Source organism: Rhagoletis zephyria, unplaced genomic scaffold, assembly GCF_001687245.7.
Source record: "Rhagoletis zephyria isolate East Lansing unplaced genomic scaffold, Rhagoletis_zephyria_1.1 Rzeph_scaffold_01414, whole genome shotgun sequence".
NCBI classification, from domain to species: domain Eukaryota; kingdom Metazoa; phylum Arthropoda; class Insecta; order Diptera; family Tephritidae; genus Rhagoletis; species Rhagoletis zephyria.
This window is the reverse complement of record NW_016158498.1, coordinates 110,921-128,748: the sequence shown is the minus strand read 5'-3', so window position 1 is coordinate 128,748 and position 17,828 is coordinate 110,921. Positions and strand designations below refer to the sequence as shown.

At 33.7% G+C, this 17,828-nt stretch overlaps 2 protein-coding genes across 3 annotated transcripts; one reads left to right on the top strand and one right to left on the bottom strand.

The window, feature by feature from the left end:
• Positions 1–4,237: 4,237 nt before the first annotated feature.
• On the top strand, positions 4,238–9,693 carry Obp99d (Odorant-binding protein 99d). Its single transcript, XM_017617471.1, has 2 exons — positions 4,238–4,420; positions 9,167–9,693. Exons 1-2 carry the CDS (start codon positions 4,358–4,360, stop codon positions 9,554–9,556), a joined length of 453 nt encoding a protein of 150 aa, XP_017472960.1. The 5' UTR covers positions 4,238–4,357; the 3' UTR covers positions 9,557–9,693.
• LOC108363931 (general odorant-binding protein 99a-like) lies at positions 9,584–10,556 on the bottom strand. 2 transcript variants are annotated; one of them, XM_017617470.1, is made up of 2 exons: positions 10,337–10,556; positions 9,584–10,227 (listed from the first exon to the last, which is right to left on the bottom strand). In XM_017617470.1, the coding sequence occupies exons 1-2, from the start codon at positions 10,388–10,390 to the stop codon at positions 9,814–9,816; spliced, it is 468 nt and encodes a 155-aa protein (XP_017472959.1). In that variant the 5' UTR covers positions 10,391–10,556; the 3' UTR covers positions 9,584–9,813. The 2 variants fall into 2 exon arrangements, with proteins under 2 accessions (XP_017472959.1, XP_017472958.1); XM_017617469.1 differs by having other exon boundaries at positions 9,584–10,236; positions 10,337–10,496.
• Positions 10,557–17,828: the final 7,272 nt, after the last annotated feature.

The following is a 17,828-nucleotide window of genomic DNA, read 5'->3' as shown; positions in this document are numbered from 1 at the left end:
TCCCGAAATCAGTTCCGAGAATCCCGAAATAGGCCCGAAAGGCCCAAAATCCGAAAATAGGTCCCAAAAATTCCGAATTAACTCTCGAAATCCCAAAATTCCTAATTAATCCCAAGAATGGATAAATAGTCCCGAAAGTCCCAAAAATCCGAAATTAGTTCCAAAAATGAAATGGTTCCGAAAGTCTCAAAAATCCAAAAAGACCCAAAAAAAAACGATATACTCAAAAGTCCCAAAAGTCCCAAAAATACCGAAATATATTCCGAGAAATAATCCAGAAAGTCCGAAAAATCCTGAAATAGTTCCGAAAGTCCCATAGTTCCTAAATTAGTCCGGAAAATCCCGAAATGGTCCCGAAGGTCCCAAAATTCCAAAACAAAGTCCCAAAAATCCCGAAATACGCCTGAAAATCGAAATTATTCCTGAGAATCCCGAAGTAGTCCAAAATTCCTAAAAATCTGGAAACTATCCCGAAAGTCCCGAAATTACTCCCGACAATCTCGAAATAGGCCCGAAAGTTCCAAAAATCCTAAATAAGTCCCAGAGATCTGAAAATAGTCTTGAAAGTCCCAAAAATACCTAAATTACTCCCGATAATCCCGAAATAAACCCGAGAGCCCCAAAAATCCCTAAATAGTCCCGAAAGTCCCAACAGTCCCGAAATTATTCCGGAGAATCCCGAAAACCCCATAAATCCGAAATTAGTCCCAAAAATCTGGAAATAGTCCGGAAAGTCCGAAAAACTTGAAATTAGTCTTAAACATCCAAAAATAGTCCAGGAGTCCCAAAAATCCCGAAAATTCCGAAATATTCCCGAAAGTCCCGCTATTAACTCCGCGAATCTCGAAAGTCCCAAAAATCCCGAAACTAGTTCCAAAAATCCCTAAATATTTTTAAAGTCGTTTCGAAAATCCCGATATTAGTCCCGAATCCGGGAATCCCTAAAGAATTACGAAATAGCTTCGAAGATCCCAAAATAGTCCCGAAAACCCCGAAATAGTCTTGAAAATCCTGATTTAGTTTGACGAATCTCTCAAATGCAGAAACAGTTCCCAAATTGAGGTGTGGTGAGTTTAGGTGAGGTGTGGTGAGAACGGGTGTGATGAGTTAAGATTTGGCGGATTTTGGTGTACCAGTAGGAGGTGTGGTGAGTGTAGGTGAGGTGTGGTGAGTTTGTATGTGGTGAGTTGATTTGAGGAGAGGTGAAGTGAGTTGTGGTAAATTAAGTTGAGGTGAGTGTAAGGTGAGGTGTTAATTCTCTAAATTTCACCTAAATTATACAGTATTTAGTGTGAAAGTATTTAGCCATCGACTAAATACCTTGGTACTTTAGTGAAAGTATTTTGCATCCTCAAGGTACATGAGTACTTTGGACCAGAGTATTTAGCGCCTACTAAATACTTTCGTCTTTTGTACTTTGATATCTAGCAGCTCCTAAATACTCAAGTTTTTCCTACTTTAATATCTAAATACTTTTTACTTGAGTATTTACTTGAGTATTTAGCACCACCTAAATACCTAAGTATTGTTTACTTGGGTATTTAGCAGCTCCTAAATACCTAAGTAAATAGTACTTGGGTATTTAGCAGCTCCTAAATACCCAAGTTCTTTTTACTTGAATATTTAGTCATCTCAAAATACTAAGTATTTGTGTATTTAGTACCCAAAGTGGTACTTTAAGTACAAAAGTATTTAGGTGTGCCCATCACTGATTTACATATGTATATGGGAGACCAAATTTTTGAAAGAGCTAAGCCTGTGATGCTTTTCAACCTTTTTTCAAACGGCATAATTTTGTATTTCCTATGAAGTATCAGATTTTTAGATAGCACAGAGAGATATTTAGCATTTTTCTTCATAATAAGGAACAATTATCTTTATTTTAATCTTTGTCTCATTCTTAATTTTAATCATTATCATTATCATAATAATAACCGAGAGCATAATTGAAGGGGTTAGAATCATAACAGTCTAAGTGACATTTTTTGAAAATATAAGTTATACCCATATTTGTATAGTAAAATATAGTATTTATTTGGTGACAAAGAGTAATAGTTCTTTGAATTCGTTAATTAACCTGCATTCATTTAGACAAAAATCATTTCAAATACATTTACTCAGAATTTATGTACAATAAGTAATCAACTTTAACCTAAATTATCTCAGAAAATCTACTTAGATCCTCTTGATTCTAACCCCTTCAATTTTAGTGCAAAAATGCCCAGCGCTGCTTTGCATTTACACCCACTCTAGCGCAAAGAAGTTTCACTTCAAAAATGTTATTTAATACATATGTATATTTACTATGAGGGAATCGGGATTGGGCACGTACACAAAATTTGTAATGCAATGAGCTTTTCATTACCACTATTCGAGTAGTGGTAGTGAAAACAATTTGTCATTAGGTGTGTACGCGTATTAAGAGGACAAAATTCTCCAGCAGCAAAAGTTCCGAGAATTTAGCAGCGTTCCCTCTCAAAGAGACGAAATATCAACAGAAGTACGAGAACGCAAAATTTGCAAAAACTTGCAACCTTCGAAACAGCTGATCACTTGCACAGTTGCCACTGGTGATTGGTACGTTTTCCCCCGGTTTGGCATTTTATACAATTGAATAGTTTTCGATAAGAAAAATCTTTTTAAAATACAAATTAATTATATGAATAAGTTATTTTTCTCATAATTATTTGTGCTATCACATGGTGACGCATTCAAAAACAAGAGTATCTCCTCCAAACACCCATCATTGATCCAAAAACAATGTAATAGATATAGCACAGATGTAGTTTTAAAATTATAAAATTTTCATTTCAACAATCAACCTACCAAACCGAAAACTTCAGCAAAACAACATTTCAGCATGCTGCATTTGAATCTATTTTGTTATATTTAAAGGTAAATTATGGTACAAACGAAAAATGTCATACGGCAACCATAGTCAGCACAGACTAAAGTCAACAAACTGGAGATTAATAGCAAATTAGCGAAAAATAAACACAACCAACGTTGTGCATATTAAATTTACACACTTTTCCGTTGTATACTAGCATTAATAATAAAATTTGCAATAAATAACTCAAAAAGGCCATATTTTCTTTTGTTTATTTACAAACATGTGTTTGTGATCAGCTGAGTTTCTAACTTGCAAGTTTTAGCTGGGAAAAATTTTTCCAGCAGAAATTTGCAGCTCTCTTTCACATTTTGCTCTCTCAATTTCCCCTACTTTGCAAGTTTTTTTGGGTACGAGAACGCAAAACCAGTAAAAGTTTTCTAAAATTTTAGATAGTTGGGCGTACGAGTACATTCCTATTACCGCAAATCATACAGTGGTAGTGAAATTTTTTTCACTCCCACTAAGCACCTAGTGGTAGTGACAAATTTGTTAACTACCACTAAGCACTTATTGGTAGTGAAATTTGAAATGCACTACCACTAAAGCCCTAGTAGTAGGAAATTTCGATTTAGTGCAGTTTGCCTAACCCTTGAGGAACATAAAAATTACTGTGATCTTTACATACCCTAGGACGTGTTAATGCGAAAATCGTTTCCAATTAAATACGTGTGTATGTACATTAGGGCGGGTCAGTTCGTATGGAAGATTTTTTCAACGCGTATAGCACAAAAAGATTGTACGTGTAATTCTAAGCAAATTTGCATGGGTCTAAAATCAATTTGGAGTTAGCCAAATTGCGAAAATATGTTTCTTAACATTTTGCTGTAGTGTCGTAAAGAAGTGCTTAAATTTTGTAGAAAAACATGCTATAAGAGATTTTTTGGTATAGGGAATCCATTTTTGCACTTATATTTTTCTTAAAACTTCCACCAGATAGCGCAACAGTGAACATTTTCACATTTTCGGCAAATTCCAAATTGATTTTAGACCTAGGGTTTCTTCGGCAAATTTGCTTAGAATTACATGTAGAACTACCTATGCTATACGCAGATAGTAAAAACATTGGCCCACCGTTTTTCTTTGAATAGAGACCGACCCGATTTAACGTGTACATATATTAGATATGTATTCATATGTACAGACATACTTAGCCGTTTTCGTAAAATTCTAGGCTAATGTCGCATGTTAGTATTGCAATTGTTTTTTATGTGACACATTTCTCAAATAAACAATTTGAAAAAAACAGATTTGATATAATTTTAGCTTACAACTATGCAAAAACAACAACATCGCTGACCTAACTAGTATAAAAGCGAATTCAAATTGTTTTCAGCCAAATAGTCACACATTAAAGACGCGTAAGGTTATAGCGAAACACATAAGCTTTTGAACTTATAAATGTATGTACATATGCACACATATGTATGTAAATTTGAACCATAAATTATAAATTGGATTGGCAATATGTTTAGAATCAGAGCAGCTGTCATTTTCGTCGGCGTGATTGTGCTCAACGCATTTATCAGTGTAAGTGAACGGAATTGTTTAAGTGATATCTACCATAAGTAAAGTATGTATGTTCATCTGAACTAAACCAAAAAAAAAAAAAAAATCTTTGAAAAAAGTTCACAAATACAATAAAAAAAATTCGAAAGCTTACAAAATCTAAAAGTGCGGTTAAACATGGCAATGCAAGCCCCTTTTCTACACATTTTGCTGTCAAAATGCGAAACCGAAAGTACCTCTACTTTCACGTGTAAACATCCATAAAATCCTTTTTACAAATTTGCAGACTTTTGGAAAGAGAAAATCGGATGGTTTAACTGAAACTGAAATTACGTAAATCGCTTTTGAGAAATAATTTCAACTTGCACGTGCTGCACTAGCAATTTCCATTTTTGCAGCAAGTGCTGTCAAAAACTTTGAGTGTTGCCGTGTGCCACGATTTTTAGCGAACTATTTAAAAATTAAAGCAAATTTGGCTATAATTAATTTTGTTATAATCATAAAAATATTTGGTAAAGCAGTTCAAAGTGGAAATTTCTGCATTCACCGTGAAACAGACCGAAAGTTGTATCGGAAAGGTCGATTTTCAGAAATTAAAACTGCTTTCCGAAGTCACTTCACGTGCAAGGTGTAACTGCTCCTGCAATCAATTTTGGAAATGCTTGAGTTTGACTGACTTTTTGCACTTGCCATGTCTTACAGCTACTTAATTCGTTTATGTACCTTATTATGTGAAAATTTAATCAAATAAATGTAAAGAGCACATTAGTTTTACCACAATATTTTGAATTAAGGCACTGCAGATGCTTACGAAAGTCCCTATCTAATCTAAATTTCCTACGATCCCTGTAAACCCGTTACCAACAGGCAAACAAAGTTCTTTGCGCTCGCCGCACTGTTCTACCTCGTCCGTATCCAAACAGCAGATAGTTTTTAACCGACTTCAAAAAAAGGAGGAGGTTATCAGTTCGTCGGCATATTTTTATTTTTTTTATGTATGTTAATTCTTTTTGCATGGGAGAGGTAGTGTCTCAGAGGAGGCCCATACTAATCTGGTTTAGATCCGTTCATTGGATCATGAAATATATATATATATATTTTTTTTTTTTAAGTCCTTTTTTGTTTTGCTAAAAATTACTTCTTATAAAAGCGTTTCGGCTATCGGAACCGTTGGAAAAGAAATCAATTTCGAATTGCAAAACGATGCTAATAATTTATACCAAATTTAAAGTAAGAGTACAGTTTTATATCAAATTTAAAAAAACTTCATACCCACAAATTTTATTTTTTATTAATAAGGCCAATAGAGTGAACTGTACCTTTATAAAAAAAAAAATTTAAAAATTTTATATGTAAAATATTATGAATACTGATAACAAGATGTTGGCGGTTTAATTTTCTGAGCACAAGTGTACATTGTGGACTCCATATTCTGTCATAATAAAAAATTTTCGTAATAAAAACGGTTTACTATCCAAATTAATGACCTTTATTTATACTTAGATATATACAAATGTATAAAAATGTATAAAAATTTTCAATTGGCGTCAGTTAGCACAGAAGAGAAATGACTGGCGTGCTGTTTTGGACTCGGCCAAAATCGCTTAGGCGGTTACAGCGCCAATTAAGAAGAAGAAGATATAAAAATGTGGGCATGGAACTTGTCCAACCCAGGCCGAAGGTTTCTCAAAAAACTATTGGGTTTGAATGAATTCGTTTCGAGTTCACCCGAACGACTTTACCAGACCGACGTCGCAACGAATTCGATTCGATGAGAACAAATCGGCGTCGGAACGACGTTACATTTTGTATGGAAATAACGACTTCGTTTCGACGTCGTTTCGAGTTCACCCAAATGACTGCGCCGGAGCGACGTCCTAACGACGTCGTTTCGAACTCGTCTTCGCCCTGTGGCAAATTGGGAAGTATGTACATGATAAAGGCAGGTTGCAAGTTCAACTCAACAACTTTCAGCTACTATACGTGCTTCTCTAAAACCTTCTTGTATTTGTTGTGGATATTATTTTTGTTTTTGGGGTATGTTATGTCCAACGAGGCGTGAAATTGTATTTAACTTTTTGTATACATTTGAGGCTGTTATAAGTTGCTTTTGCTGGTTGCCAACCAGCAGTCAAGCTTGATACATATGTCACGAAGAAGAAGACAAAAAGATGCGGAAAATGGCGGGAATTGGTACAAAATAGCTTTTCTTTATGATCTTCCAGCAGAGAACCTTGTATTGTCTTTTTTCATTTTTTTGTTTGCCTTTCCATTTTAAGTTATCTGCATTTTGCAGCAGATATATTTTACGGAAACTCTGTGAATTTATTTCACTTTTCTATGTGAACTTGATGCCTTATAATAAAACAAAGAACTACGAATAGAAGCAAAGCAAAAACTACAACAAAAATTATGGCTTTATTATAAAAAAAATCCGAAATTCCGGGTGAGGCACGTACGAATTTTTATATGAAAAAGAGTGGCACATATTAAAGATTAGTTATTCAAAAATATAAGAAGCCAAGTAGGAGTTCAATTCACTCACTTTTCATCTTAGGCACTCTCTCTCTTATATAGATGAAAATGCTTAGCACATTCAGCAAACAAAATTATTAAAAATCAACGCGATTTCCGATCGTCTTGAAATTTTCACTTTTACCTACTTAAATTTAAAGGGCTCTTAAACTGCATACCTAAAATTTTTCTGAAAATTATGAACAAAAAGTTTAAAATCTTTGGGTGTAATTGTTAAAGTTTGTTTGTGGAAACGAAAATGCAATTATGGTAAAAATTTGCAATGAAGTTCTAACACTGTTTAACAAACACCTAACACAATTTCAACTTCTGTAATTAAATATAGCAACTTTTAACTTTTTTTGTCACGGGTGGGACAAAACCAAAACTGCTTCATAATAAGTCATAATATAGATAAAGGACTCACACAATTTAATATACACTTAGGTCTTTTTTTATACGGTACATGCGTTCAACAGAAAGCTGCATAAAAAACCGCATAAAAAAGTTCTTTACAGGGGATGCATTTTCAAAAAACGCATAAATTCAGATACTCCATATAAAAAATTCTAGAAATGCTCATAAAAAAAGCAAAAACATAATTTATTTCTTCACTTCAAAACTTATTATTCCATGTAAGACTGAACTTAATGAAAAAAATAAAATGTTGTCTGTATTTTAACCAAAAAAAAATACCACAATAAATACATGAATCATATAAGAATACAAAGACAAATTATTTATGTGAAGCATTGTCTCTTACACGCTGAAAAAAAGTAATAAAAATTCTCAAAATAGCAAAATCGCTACAGCGAAAAAATGGTTTGAAAACCCGCATAAATTCAGATCCGCATAAAAAGAGACCTAAGTGTATAACACAATTTTATTAAAAGAGTTCTACCATAAATTTTTCTTACCAAACACTTGAATTATGAATGGCAAATTACACTGGATCACAAATTTTAGTTTGGTTTTCGCTCTCCAGATGCCACTACCCAATTTCTATGTATAATTGCTCGGTGATTCCGAAAATCGGGTTATTTTTTTTTGGATACGTTTTTGAGATATTTGCAAATTGGCGTTATTCAGCTTAAAGCAAAAATTGATTCCTTTTAATCACGTATATCTTACGAACCAATTTAAGAATCTTACTATAAAATACGTCAAATGAAAGCTAATGACATTCTTCATAAATCATATATACACCACTTTCCGATTTGACTGATATTTTCTGACAAATTAATTAATCATTCCAGTTTTTTTTTATTTTTTAATGAAAAAATGAATGATATGTTTATATAATAAAAATAATAAGCTCCTCCCATCCCCTCTCCTTCACGCTCCGTTAACTTTGAGTAATGTGTTTTTTATTTTTTTATTTCAAAAAATTATACCTGAAAACACGAATTATAAATTGAGATAAAAAAGAAATGATAACCAACTTTTTCAAATCCTTTGGTACTTTTTCATTATTTGACCAGCTTAATCAAATGCTCTTGGTCCGATTCACATCATCTCCAATTTTTTGGAATTTGTTGCACTGTGTAATTAGTTTATTCTAACGAGCACCAACTGACTTTATGCCCGTTTTGTATGTGTCTATATGGCCATCTACGGCATTTTGTATTAACCTTACGACCATTTTGAAAAAATAATAGCAATAAAATGCCGCTAGTTAACTATTTAAAAATTAAAGCTTTCAAATTCAAAGCTTCGCCCATAAATTAGAACATAAACAAGTTACGGATGGATATTTTATGTTAAGCCAAAAGCGGAAATATTTTGTTTTTGTATTTTCTTTTTCAACTGTTTAACAGTTCGCCGCCTAAAATGGCACATCAAAAAAAATGCATGCAAACAAAAATGTTTGCGTTCATTTATTTTTAAGAAAAACAAAAACGAGACTCTGACAAGCCTGATTCTCTCACCGCGCTCAATTTTCATAAGGCCGTAAATTAAGAATCTAAAATCTATAGTTTCTTAAGTTGCTTACGGTATGTTAAGTTTTGACTAACCGCCAACACAGTTCCTCATACAACAGATTGGCCAAAATATTAAGTTAAGTTACTGAAATTAAGTCTAGACTAACTGAGCTTTAATGCTATTGTTATTGACTCTAATTCATTCGTGTATGTACATATGTATGTATTACCTTTAGTCGAATATTCTTTACAAGCCTCTATATATATATGTACATGTTTTAACACAACAAAAGCTTCATATTTTCATTTCGCCCTCTTCTCATCTTAACAGAGTACTGCATCAGCCATCCCAGCACCCTTAACCACCGCTTACGAGGAACCTGTGCGCCGCCTGCATAAGGCAAACAAATTCTGCGCAAAAGAGATTTCTCTTCCATTGGCGGAGGACATGGATAACGAGCATATAGCCGGTGCCTATATACGTTGCATGGCCACCAATATGGGTTTATGGAACGACGGTGGAGGTTATAATGCCAAACGAGTAGCGAAATTTTTCATCAAACAACGCAATGAGAACGAAGTAATGACTGTAGTTGAGTACTGTAATCAACAATATCAGCAAACAGATGTGGATTTATGGGCTTTTCAAGCTTATCGTTGTGCGACAGCGGGACGTATGGGCACTTGGTTGGGAGAGTATATGCTGAGTGCGAAACTATAAAAAAATTTTGAATTAAAACAAAAGACATATTTTAAATTTGCAAACTAAGTTTATTTTAAGCACATTGTATTACTATTTGTAGATGTAATTTAAATTATATCAGTTAATAAAGTTGGCATTTGATTTCGCCAAAGTATAAACAGATATTCAAAACTTTTGCTTTTCTTTAATTTCTACTACTCGTAGGTATATAAATGCATATGTACATAAATACATACATACATACATACATACATATGTATGCATACGCATGCAGCTCAACCGAGATGATTTGTCGTTTTTGTGTCTTGTAACTTCCGTCCAACATCCTCCTTGAACCATTGACCCACGCGACTATTCAGCACACATTTGAATGCATTGAAACACCACTTAAGTGTCGGCTCATTTTGTGCATTTCGATTGCAGTCGCTCAATATTGGCACCAGTACTTCCGTATTCGCTTTATCGCGATAAAGCGCCGCTATGTGCTCTACATTGAAACCGGTGCGATCATTCCACAGCTTTAGCTCTGTCCAAATGCAATGTACATATCGATGCACTGGCTCTTCGTTGGGGTAATCAAAGTTGTCGAAGCGACGCTGATAGCTAGCCGGCAAGCGTTCACGTTCGTAACAATGTTCACTGGCAGTCAAGAAATCATCCTCAGTTTTCTCCTCGAAGTCGGCGCTGATCTGCCCATACATTTTGGAAATTATAAGCAATATTTAATTAAGTTATTTATATGTATTTAGGTACAATAACAATGCATATACATATGTACCTGTAGCTATGTATACTTACAGGCATGCAAAATGTAAACAAGAATATAATATAAGCAAGCGTTGTGCGCTTCATTGCTTTTGAAAGTGTCACGGTTTAAAATGCAACTGAGAAGAATGAAACATTCGCCCTAGTCGTTGGACGCTTAATTCGCAAACAATATGTACATATGTATGTAGTCTCTGAACACTTGGGCGCAATTCACACTATGTATGCTAAGTCGGGTACTTTAATCGCAGAGCTAAAAATAAACTAAAGCGCTACTTTTCAATAAGGCGGTAGATTAGATTGCGTTGTACATATGTATGTATGTACATATTTAGCGCTAAATAGTTATATAATAAGTAATTATTAAGCAAAAAACAAATCCGACTTCATATCCAATTATCGGATCTAAACAAAACTAGTATGTGATCACCCCTGAGGTACCACCTTTCTGATGAAAAAAGAATTATCGAAATCGGTTAAAATAAAAAATATTCCGACGAACTGATAACGTCCTCCTTTTTTGGAAGTCGGTTAAAAATATATTAAAATTATTTTTAAGTTAAATCAATTATTACACTACGAGTATCGATGGAAACGGTTTTGAAATGGCTTTATTTCTTAATTATATGACATCTGTGTCTAAAAGCAAGTTCGACTTAAATAAAGACAGAAAATTTAAATGCATATCCTGATATGGATGCTTAAAAATATTTTGCAGCGGGTTGCCACCTTATTAAAAAGTTAGATTGAATATAAGCAATATGTTGAATAAATTACTTCAATATGAATATAAATCAAAATTGCTTGGAATAAACTTTATTTCCAAACTACATGTAGGAGGGTTGCCACTTGATTTTATATTAAAATTCAATTTGAATTGAGAGTATTAGTTAATTTAAATATGTATCAAAATACAAGTGTCAGACGAAAAATATTTAATGAGGTTTTGGTTTAAAAATAATTTGAACAGGATTGCCATCTGTTTGAAAAGTCGAATTAAATTAAATTTTTTGATATATTGAAATATTGGCGTCAAACAGGAGTATTAGGAGATATCTACTCTAAGCATTTATAACATTTATGTCGTTAATTTATGTATGGGACTATCTGTGAGGTAATACCCTTCCTTTAAAAAAATAATTATAGAAATCGGTTTGACGTGGTCCAAAGCTATGCGGTGACATACATACAAAAATATATATTCCGATGAATTGATAACCTTCTCCTTTTAGTGAAGTCGGTTAAAAATTAATACGAATTTCTGCAGTATGAAAGGAAATAAATATGAATCGAAGTACTGATACACGTCATGGCATATATCTATTTAAAAACTGATGGTACATAAGTATGATTGAAGTTAATGTGGATCTGCTTCTCTATTGCTAAGTATTAATATTTTGCAATTCCTGTTGATTTATTAAATTCAATTCAATACATACATAATTTAACATACATAACATACATAATTTAACTTAAATGTGATCTTAATAATACGTATTCTACGTTTAAGTTTAGCGGCTGTGGCTCCGACACAGCCCGCAGGTCAAGACGAAGGCGCTGGACTGATCCTTTTTTTGCCCGCTCGGAATAGACCTGTCGAAAACTGGACCGGACGTTTAATATAAAAATAAAATAAAATACATTCACAACAAAAATGTTTTTTTTTTCATTTGTATACTTCTTGGCTACGGTTACTATATATGCGTATTCTAACGAAATTTTGTTCTGACGACTTTTTCGGAACAAAAAAATACGAAACAATTAAACAAACAAGTGCGTATACATATGTACGTATAACATTGTGATTTGTGAACATACATATGTATGTAGATAGTAGACTGCATCACCAAAAAAAAAATTGCCGTTCTTCCGCCGGAATTACAAAATGTATTGTATTTTAAGACGTCCACCAAAATATTTCAGTAAAATATTAAGATTTAAGCGAGCTGGACCGATTTGGAAATACCTCCCAAAATGGAGTTGTTTATGAATAAAAATTGTTTCTTAAAGAACTTTTTGAAAAAAGTCCCCTCAGATGACAGAACAGATTGGGCTTCAAAAATCTGCATGAAAATATTTAAAAATCTTTACAGCGGAATCGTATTAAAGAGATTTTTGATACTGTTTTTTTACTTTTTTCAAAGATTGATTTACGAAAAACTTAAATAACTGGCCCCAAACTATTTAGACTTATGGGGTCTCGGTAGAAAGGTATTTTCCCACCATTTTTATTTATGTGCACAAAAAGTCATTTTATAACTCCAATGGAAAAACAGTACCGATTTTTTCTTGTATGGGGAGTCATGCAGTCTAATATGTAGGCATGAGAGCCAGAGAAGCCTCGGTTTATAATCGTTTTGATTCCAGTAATGCATTGAAAGCTACACCTACATTTTTTTTAATGTCAAGTAAGCTGAAGGTCTCATATCCTCATATTTCTATGTACTTAAGTACACATATGTATAAAAAGCGTGTTATGTTAAGAAGATTTATATGTAATGAAGTACTTAAGCGATGATTAAAGTATTTAAAAAGTGCAAAAACGTCAAAAACACAGGAAACCCGTTGTTCTCGCATTTAAATAAAAACGGTATGGTAAATATTATACAGTACTTAAATGCGGCCGATCATGAAAAAATAGGTGTTATTAGAAAAGGGGGTGTGGCACCTCCCACACCAACTCATAGATATATATGATCTGATATTTAGAAGGGAGGGCTTTGCAACTTCCATAGAAACTTGAGGTTTTATAATAACATATATCTGAATTTATTTGTGGTAGAATACAGCCCCTTTTCTGCAGCAACAAGGCGGCCAATTTTCCGAAAATCACAAGTACCCTCACCTGTAAAAATTTTAAAAATGTTAGCTTGCGACCATCCCCTAAGCAACTGTTCTAGAGATATACAAAAAATGAAACTCTCACAGATGTGAACATACTGAGTGGTGTTGTATAGAGTATTTCCAGACAACACCACTCTGTGACTGCCAAAATCCACCAATCCACTATGGGAATAATGTTCATATTTTTGACATAAAGTGCATTTTTGTTTTGGTTTTTATACCTTTCATGAGCATGAAATGGTATTATAACTTTGGTCCGATGTTTGTAAGTTCCAGAATAAAAAGAGATAGACCCATTAAAATGTATACTTATATGATCAGAACGTCGAGCTGAGTCGATTAAGCCATGTCCGTCTGTTTGTATGCAATCTAGTCTCTCAGTTTTCGAAATATCCGGATAAAATTTGGAAGGTGGGTGTATTTTTATAATGTATTAATCATTTGTCGGAACCGGAAGAATCGGACCTCTATAACATATAGCTCCCATACAACTGATTGTTCAGATATGAGATTTTTCGTTATAACTTCTCCATTTATGCAGCTACGAACATGAAATTTTGCAGTACTTGCACCCATTATCAACAGAATACTTACAGTGAAAATTACAAAGATCGGGTCACTATAACCTATAGCTCCCATACAACTGATTGTTCAGATATAAAATTTTTCGTTATAACTCCTCCTATAAATGGNTTTTCGTTATAACTTCTCCATTTATGCAGCTAGGAACAAGAAATTTTGCAGTACTTGCACCTATTATCAACAGAATACTTACATAGCTCCCATACAACTGATTGTTCAGATATAAAATTTTTCGTTATAACTCCTCCTATAAATGGAGCTAGGAACATGAAATTCCGCACTATTTTCACTCATTATTAACAGAATACTTACAGTGAAAATAACAAAGATCGGGTCACTATAACCTGCAGCCCCCATACAACTGATTGTTCAGATATAAACTTTTTCGTTATAACTCCTCCTATAAATGGAGCTAGGAACATGAAATTCCGCACTATTTTCACTCATTATTAACAGAATACTTACAGTGAAAATAACAAGGATCGGGTGACTATAACATATTTGTATCTCCCATACATCTGATTGTTTAGATATGGGATTTTACTGCAAAACTCCTTTATTTGAACAGCTAAAACCGATAAATTTCGTAAGATATTTTATAAATAATAATACAAAGTCTACTGAGAAAATCGTCAAAATCTATGCTGTATAAGCTTTATCTCCTATGCCACTGATTGTTCAGATACCAGTTTTTGCGATATATATCCTTTATGTAGGAAACTAAACCCAATAAATTGTGCTACCGGTTTACATACCGATCACATAGCAGTGAAAATCACTTAGATTGGTGCTAATATAAGGTACATCTTCCATACCTCTGATTGTTCTGATACGATTTTTTATATCCTATATGATACCTATAGGTATGTAACTCCTCTATCGATGTATGCAGATGTATTCAAAAGCAGTAATCTGTCAAAGTAAAATTTGCAGATGTTCATGAAATGTATGAAGCCTTCGGCATAGCCGAAGACAGCGCTGCTCTTACTTGTTTATTTTAAAATTTAACCTATTTCCTAAATTTAAATATCCCAATTACTAAAAAAAACTTATTCAAATTAAGTCCTCGCGGCTATACCTTCTTCACTAGAGTGCCTTCGAAGTGATCTCACTGAAATTCGCATTGTCTTAGAAGATGTTAGAGAAGATAACACTTAATTTTAAGTGCTTGTAGTTTGAAAAGTTTAAACATTTAAAAAGTGTTATTATGGAAAGCATTAGTCCAAATATGTAAAATTATTATTTGACCGCCCTTTGGTTGTTATTATGTTTTGTTGTCCAATTTTGCAATGTTTTTCTGTTTTTTATGTAGATTATTTGCTTGAACCTAACAATTATAATAAATGACAAGTTATTAACAAAAATGTGTAGATTAATATATAACTAATTTGCCCCTTTTGGAAAAAATCGCGTTTCTTTAGAGATCTCCGTATTTAGCCATGCGCGGGGATCGAGAAATAAAACTTTTTACAGAGTGATAACTCTTTTCAGAAGTCCAACGTTTGGGAAACAAATTTCAAGACGAATATTAATAGGTCACCTCAAAACTCAATAACACGTATATATATATATAAAAAAACACAGATTTTGGGCTGATATATTAATATTTAGACTTTGCGCCAAAAAAATCAATTTTTCCCCATAGTACAATCGCTCAAATTGAACATTTGAAAATACATTTGCATGTCGTGGCTGTAGCTGAGGCTTGCTACTATTTGTTGTGCTGCCAGGAGTGTCCGAGTTCAAATCCCATTGGCGGAACACATAATTTTAAACTTTTGTTATAGATAGCTTTAATTTACTGCACAGGACCATCGATATGTATGTACATATAATTCGGTTTATTCTGTACTTCTTAACTTCAAAGTTAGGAACCAATTTTTTTTCAAATCGTATATTTTTTGAATAACTAGTAAACCGAGGTTTTTATCGAACACCCCAATACATATGTATGTACAAGTGTACCTAGAGTGACGAGCAAAACTGTAACATGGTGTAACACTTTTTATTTCAGCCACCGCTATCTTTCCAAGTTTTCAAGACATTCATACTTTTGTTGTATATTCTTATTGGTACACCTATACTTCCTCTCTCATAACGATTTGAAGTCAATCCAACAACAATAATCCAACCAGCAGACAAAAATGTAAATTATGACATATGTTACAGTTTTGCACTTATGTATATATTTTTAATAACATTTTGAAAATTTTCGCAAAAAAAAGAATTATTAACACAATGTTCAGTATACTTTTTCTTTTCTTTCTTTCTCAGTAAGCTGCGCTTTTAGTTGATTTCGCAAATTTTCGACGAGATTCATATCCGCGGATTGTGGAGGTCATTTCAAAATAGCAAATTTTTGGTTTTGCATCCAGTCTTAGCGAACATATGCAGTGTGTTTCGAATGATTTTTCAGCAGAAACTCTCAGTTTTCGACTACATCTTGTTGAAATATGAACACATACTGTTCTTTACGCGTAATGCGTAATAACGGACCAACAATATTTTTGAAATACAGCCCCAAACTATTATTGATCGACCACTGTGATTCACAGTTTACCTCACATGATGCGCTTAGGCTTAATTTAGGTCTTTGATCCAATACCATGCCCGGCCATCTGATTGAAAGCGATTAATTTAGTCTTGTCAGACTAACTAACCTTCAATTAAATCTTAAAAATGTGTTTTCTTGTTGCATTCTGTAAGGCCTAACATATCCCAATAGGCAACGCACATGTATTTTGATCAAAATGGTTTTTTCTTCTCTTATTATGCCTTTGCGTTCAATTTGACAATTCTTCACCTCGCTGTCTACTGATTTTCATTCAATTTTGATACCTTAAACGCTTCTGTAATAGTGGCTGCAGCGCTACTTGCTACTAAGTTCACAAGATATCGGACCGTAATATTTTTTGGCAGATTTCCTTTTTCCCTAATAACATTTTAGGCTATATTTTTCCTCAGTCTTAAAATTTTCATGTGGCGAGCTCCAGAACTTTTTGCCACTTTTCCTACGGTCCCGCGTTTCCGCAGTAAATCTATTATTTACATTTATGTTTCCTGATTAACCATATTATTTACTGGTAATCACTTCTTGAATAAATTACAATACAGAAAAAAGTCATCTGACTTCCAACTAAGTAAAAGATAACTGTAAAATGCAAAACTGAGAGTGAGTGCAAAACTGTAACATTTGGCTTAATTTACATTTTTGCCTGCTGATTTTATATTGTTGTTGGATTGACTCCAAACCTTTATGAGAGAGGGAGTAGGGGTGTACCAATAAGAATATACAACAAAAGTATGAAAGTCGTTAGAACTTGGAAAGATAGCAGTGGCTGAAATAAACAGTGTTACACCATGTTACAGTTTTGCTCGTCACTGTACATACATGCATACTTTTATACTTGAACGTTGGAACAAATCGTAGTCATAGATCATGCAATAACATATTAATTCTCTATATGCCTGCTTCTAATAAATGAATAAATAATCGTAACTGATATTCTCGCAACAATAATATTAATTGTATGTTAATCTATTTTAGGCTTGCACAGTACGTGATCATATTATTGCACCTCGCAATAATAATAATAATAATAATAATAATAATAATAGATTGGCGCTTACACATATGTTAGTGTTTGGCCGAGCTTCTCCTCCGATTTGTGGCGTGCGCCTTGATGTTGTCATACAAAGTTGTACGCCGACTCTGTTTTTCATGGCAGAAATACTCGGAGGTTTGCCATTGCCTGCCGAGGGGCGACCGGTGTTAAGAAAAAACCTTTTTTCTTCATTTTTTGCTATGTTGCTTTGACCCGGGCTTGAACCCAGGCACGGCGGAGTGGAAGCGCGCACTGCTTACCACTACACCACAGCGGCCGCAACCTCGCAATACAGAGTAAGACCTGCGTTACGTATATTTTAGCTCACATGTTATCTTTTAAGTACATAAGCTTCTAAGGCGTATGTTAAGGCCTTACGTTACACCCAAATAGGGTTAAGAAAACTTAGTTTAAAAGTATGATATTAAATGCTTTTCACCATAAACGGCGCAAATTTTCAATGATTATTGCGTTTCAGATTAAGACTAATACCA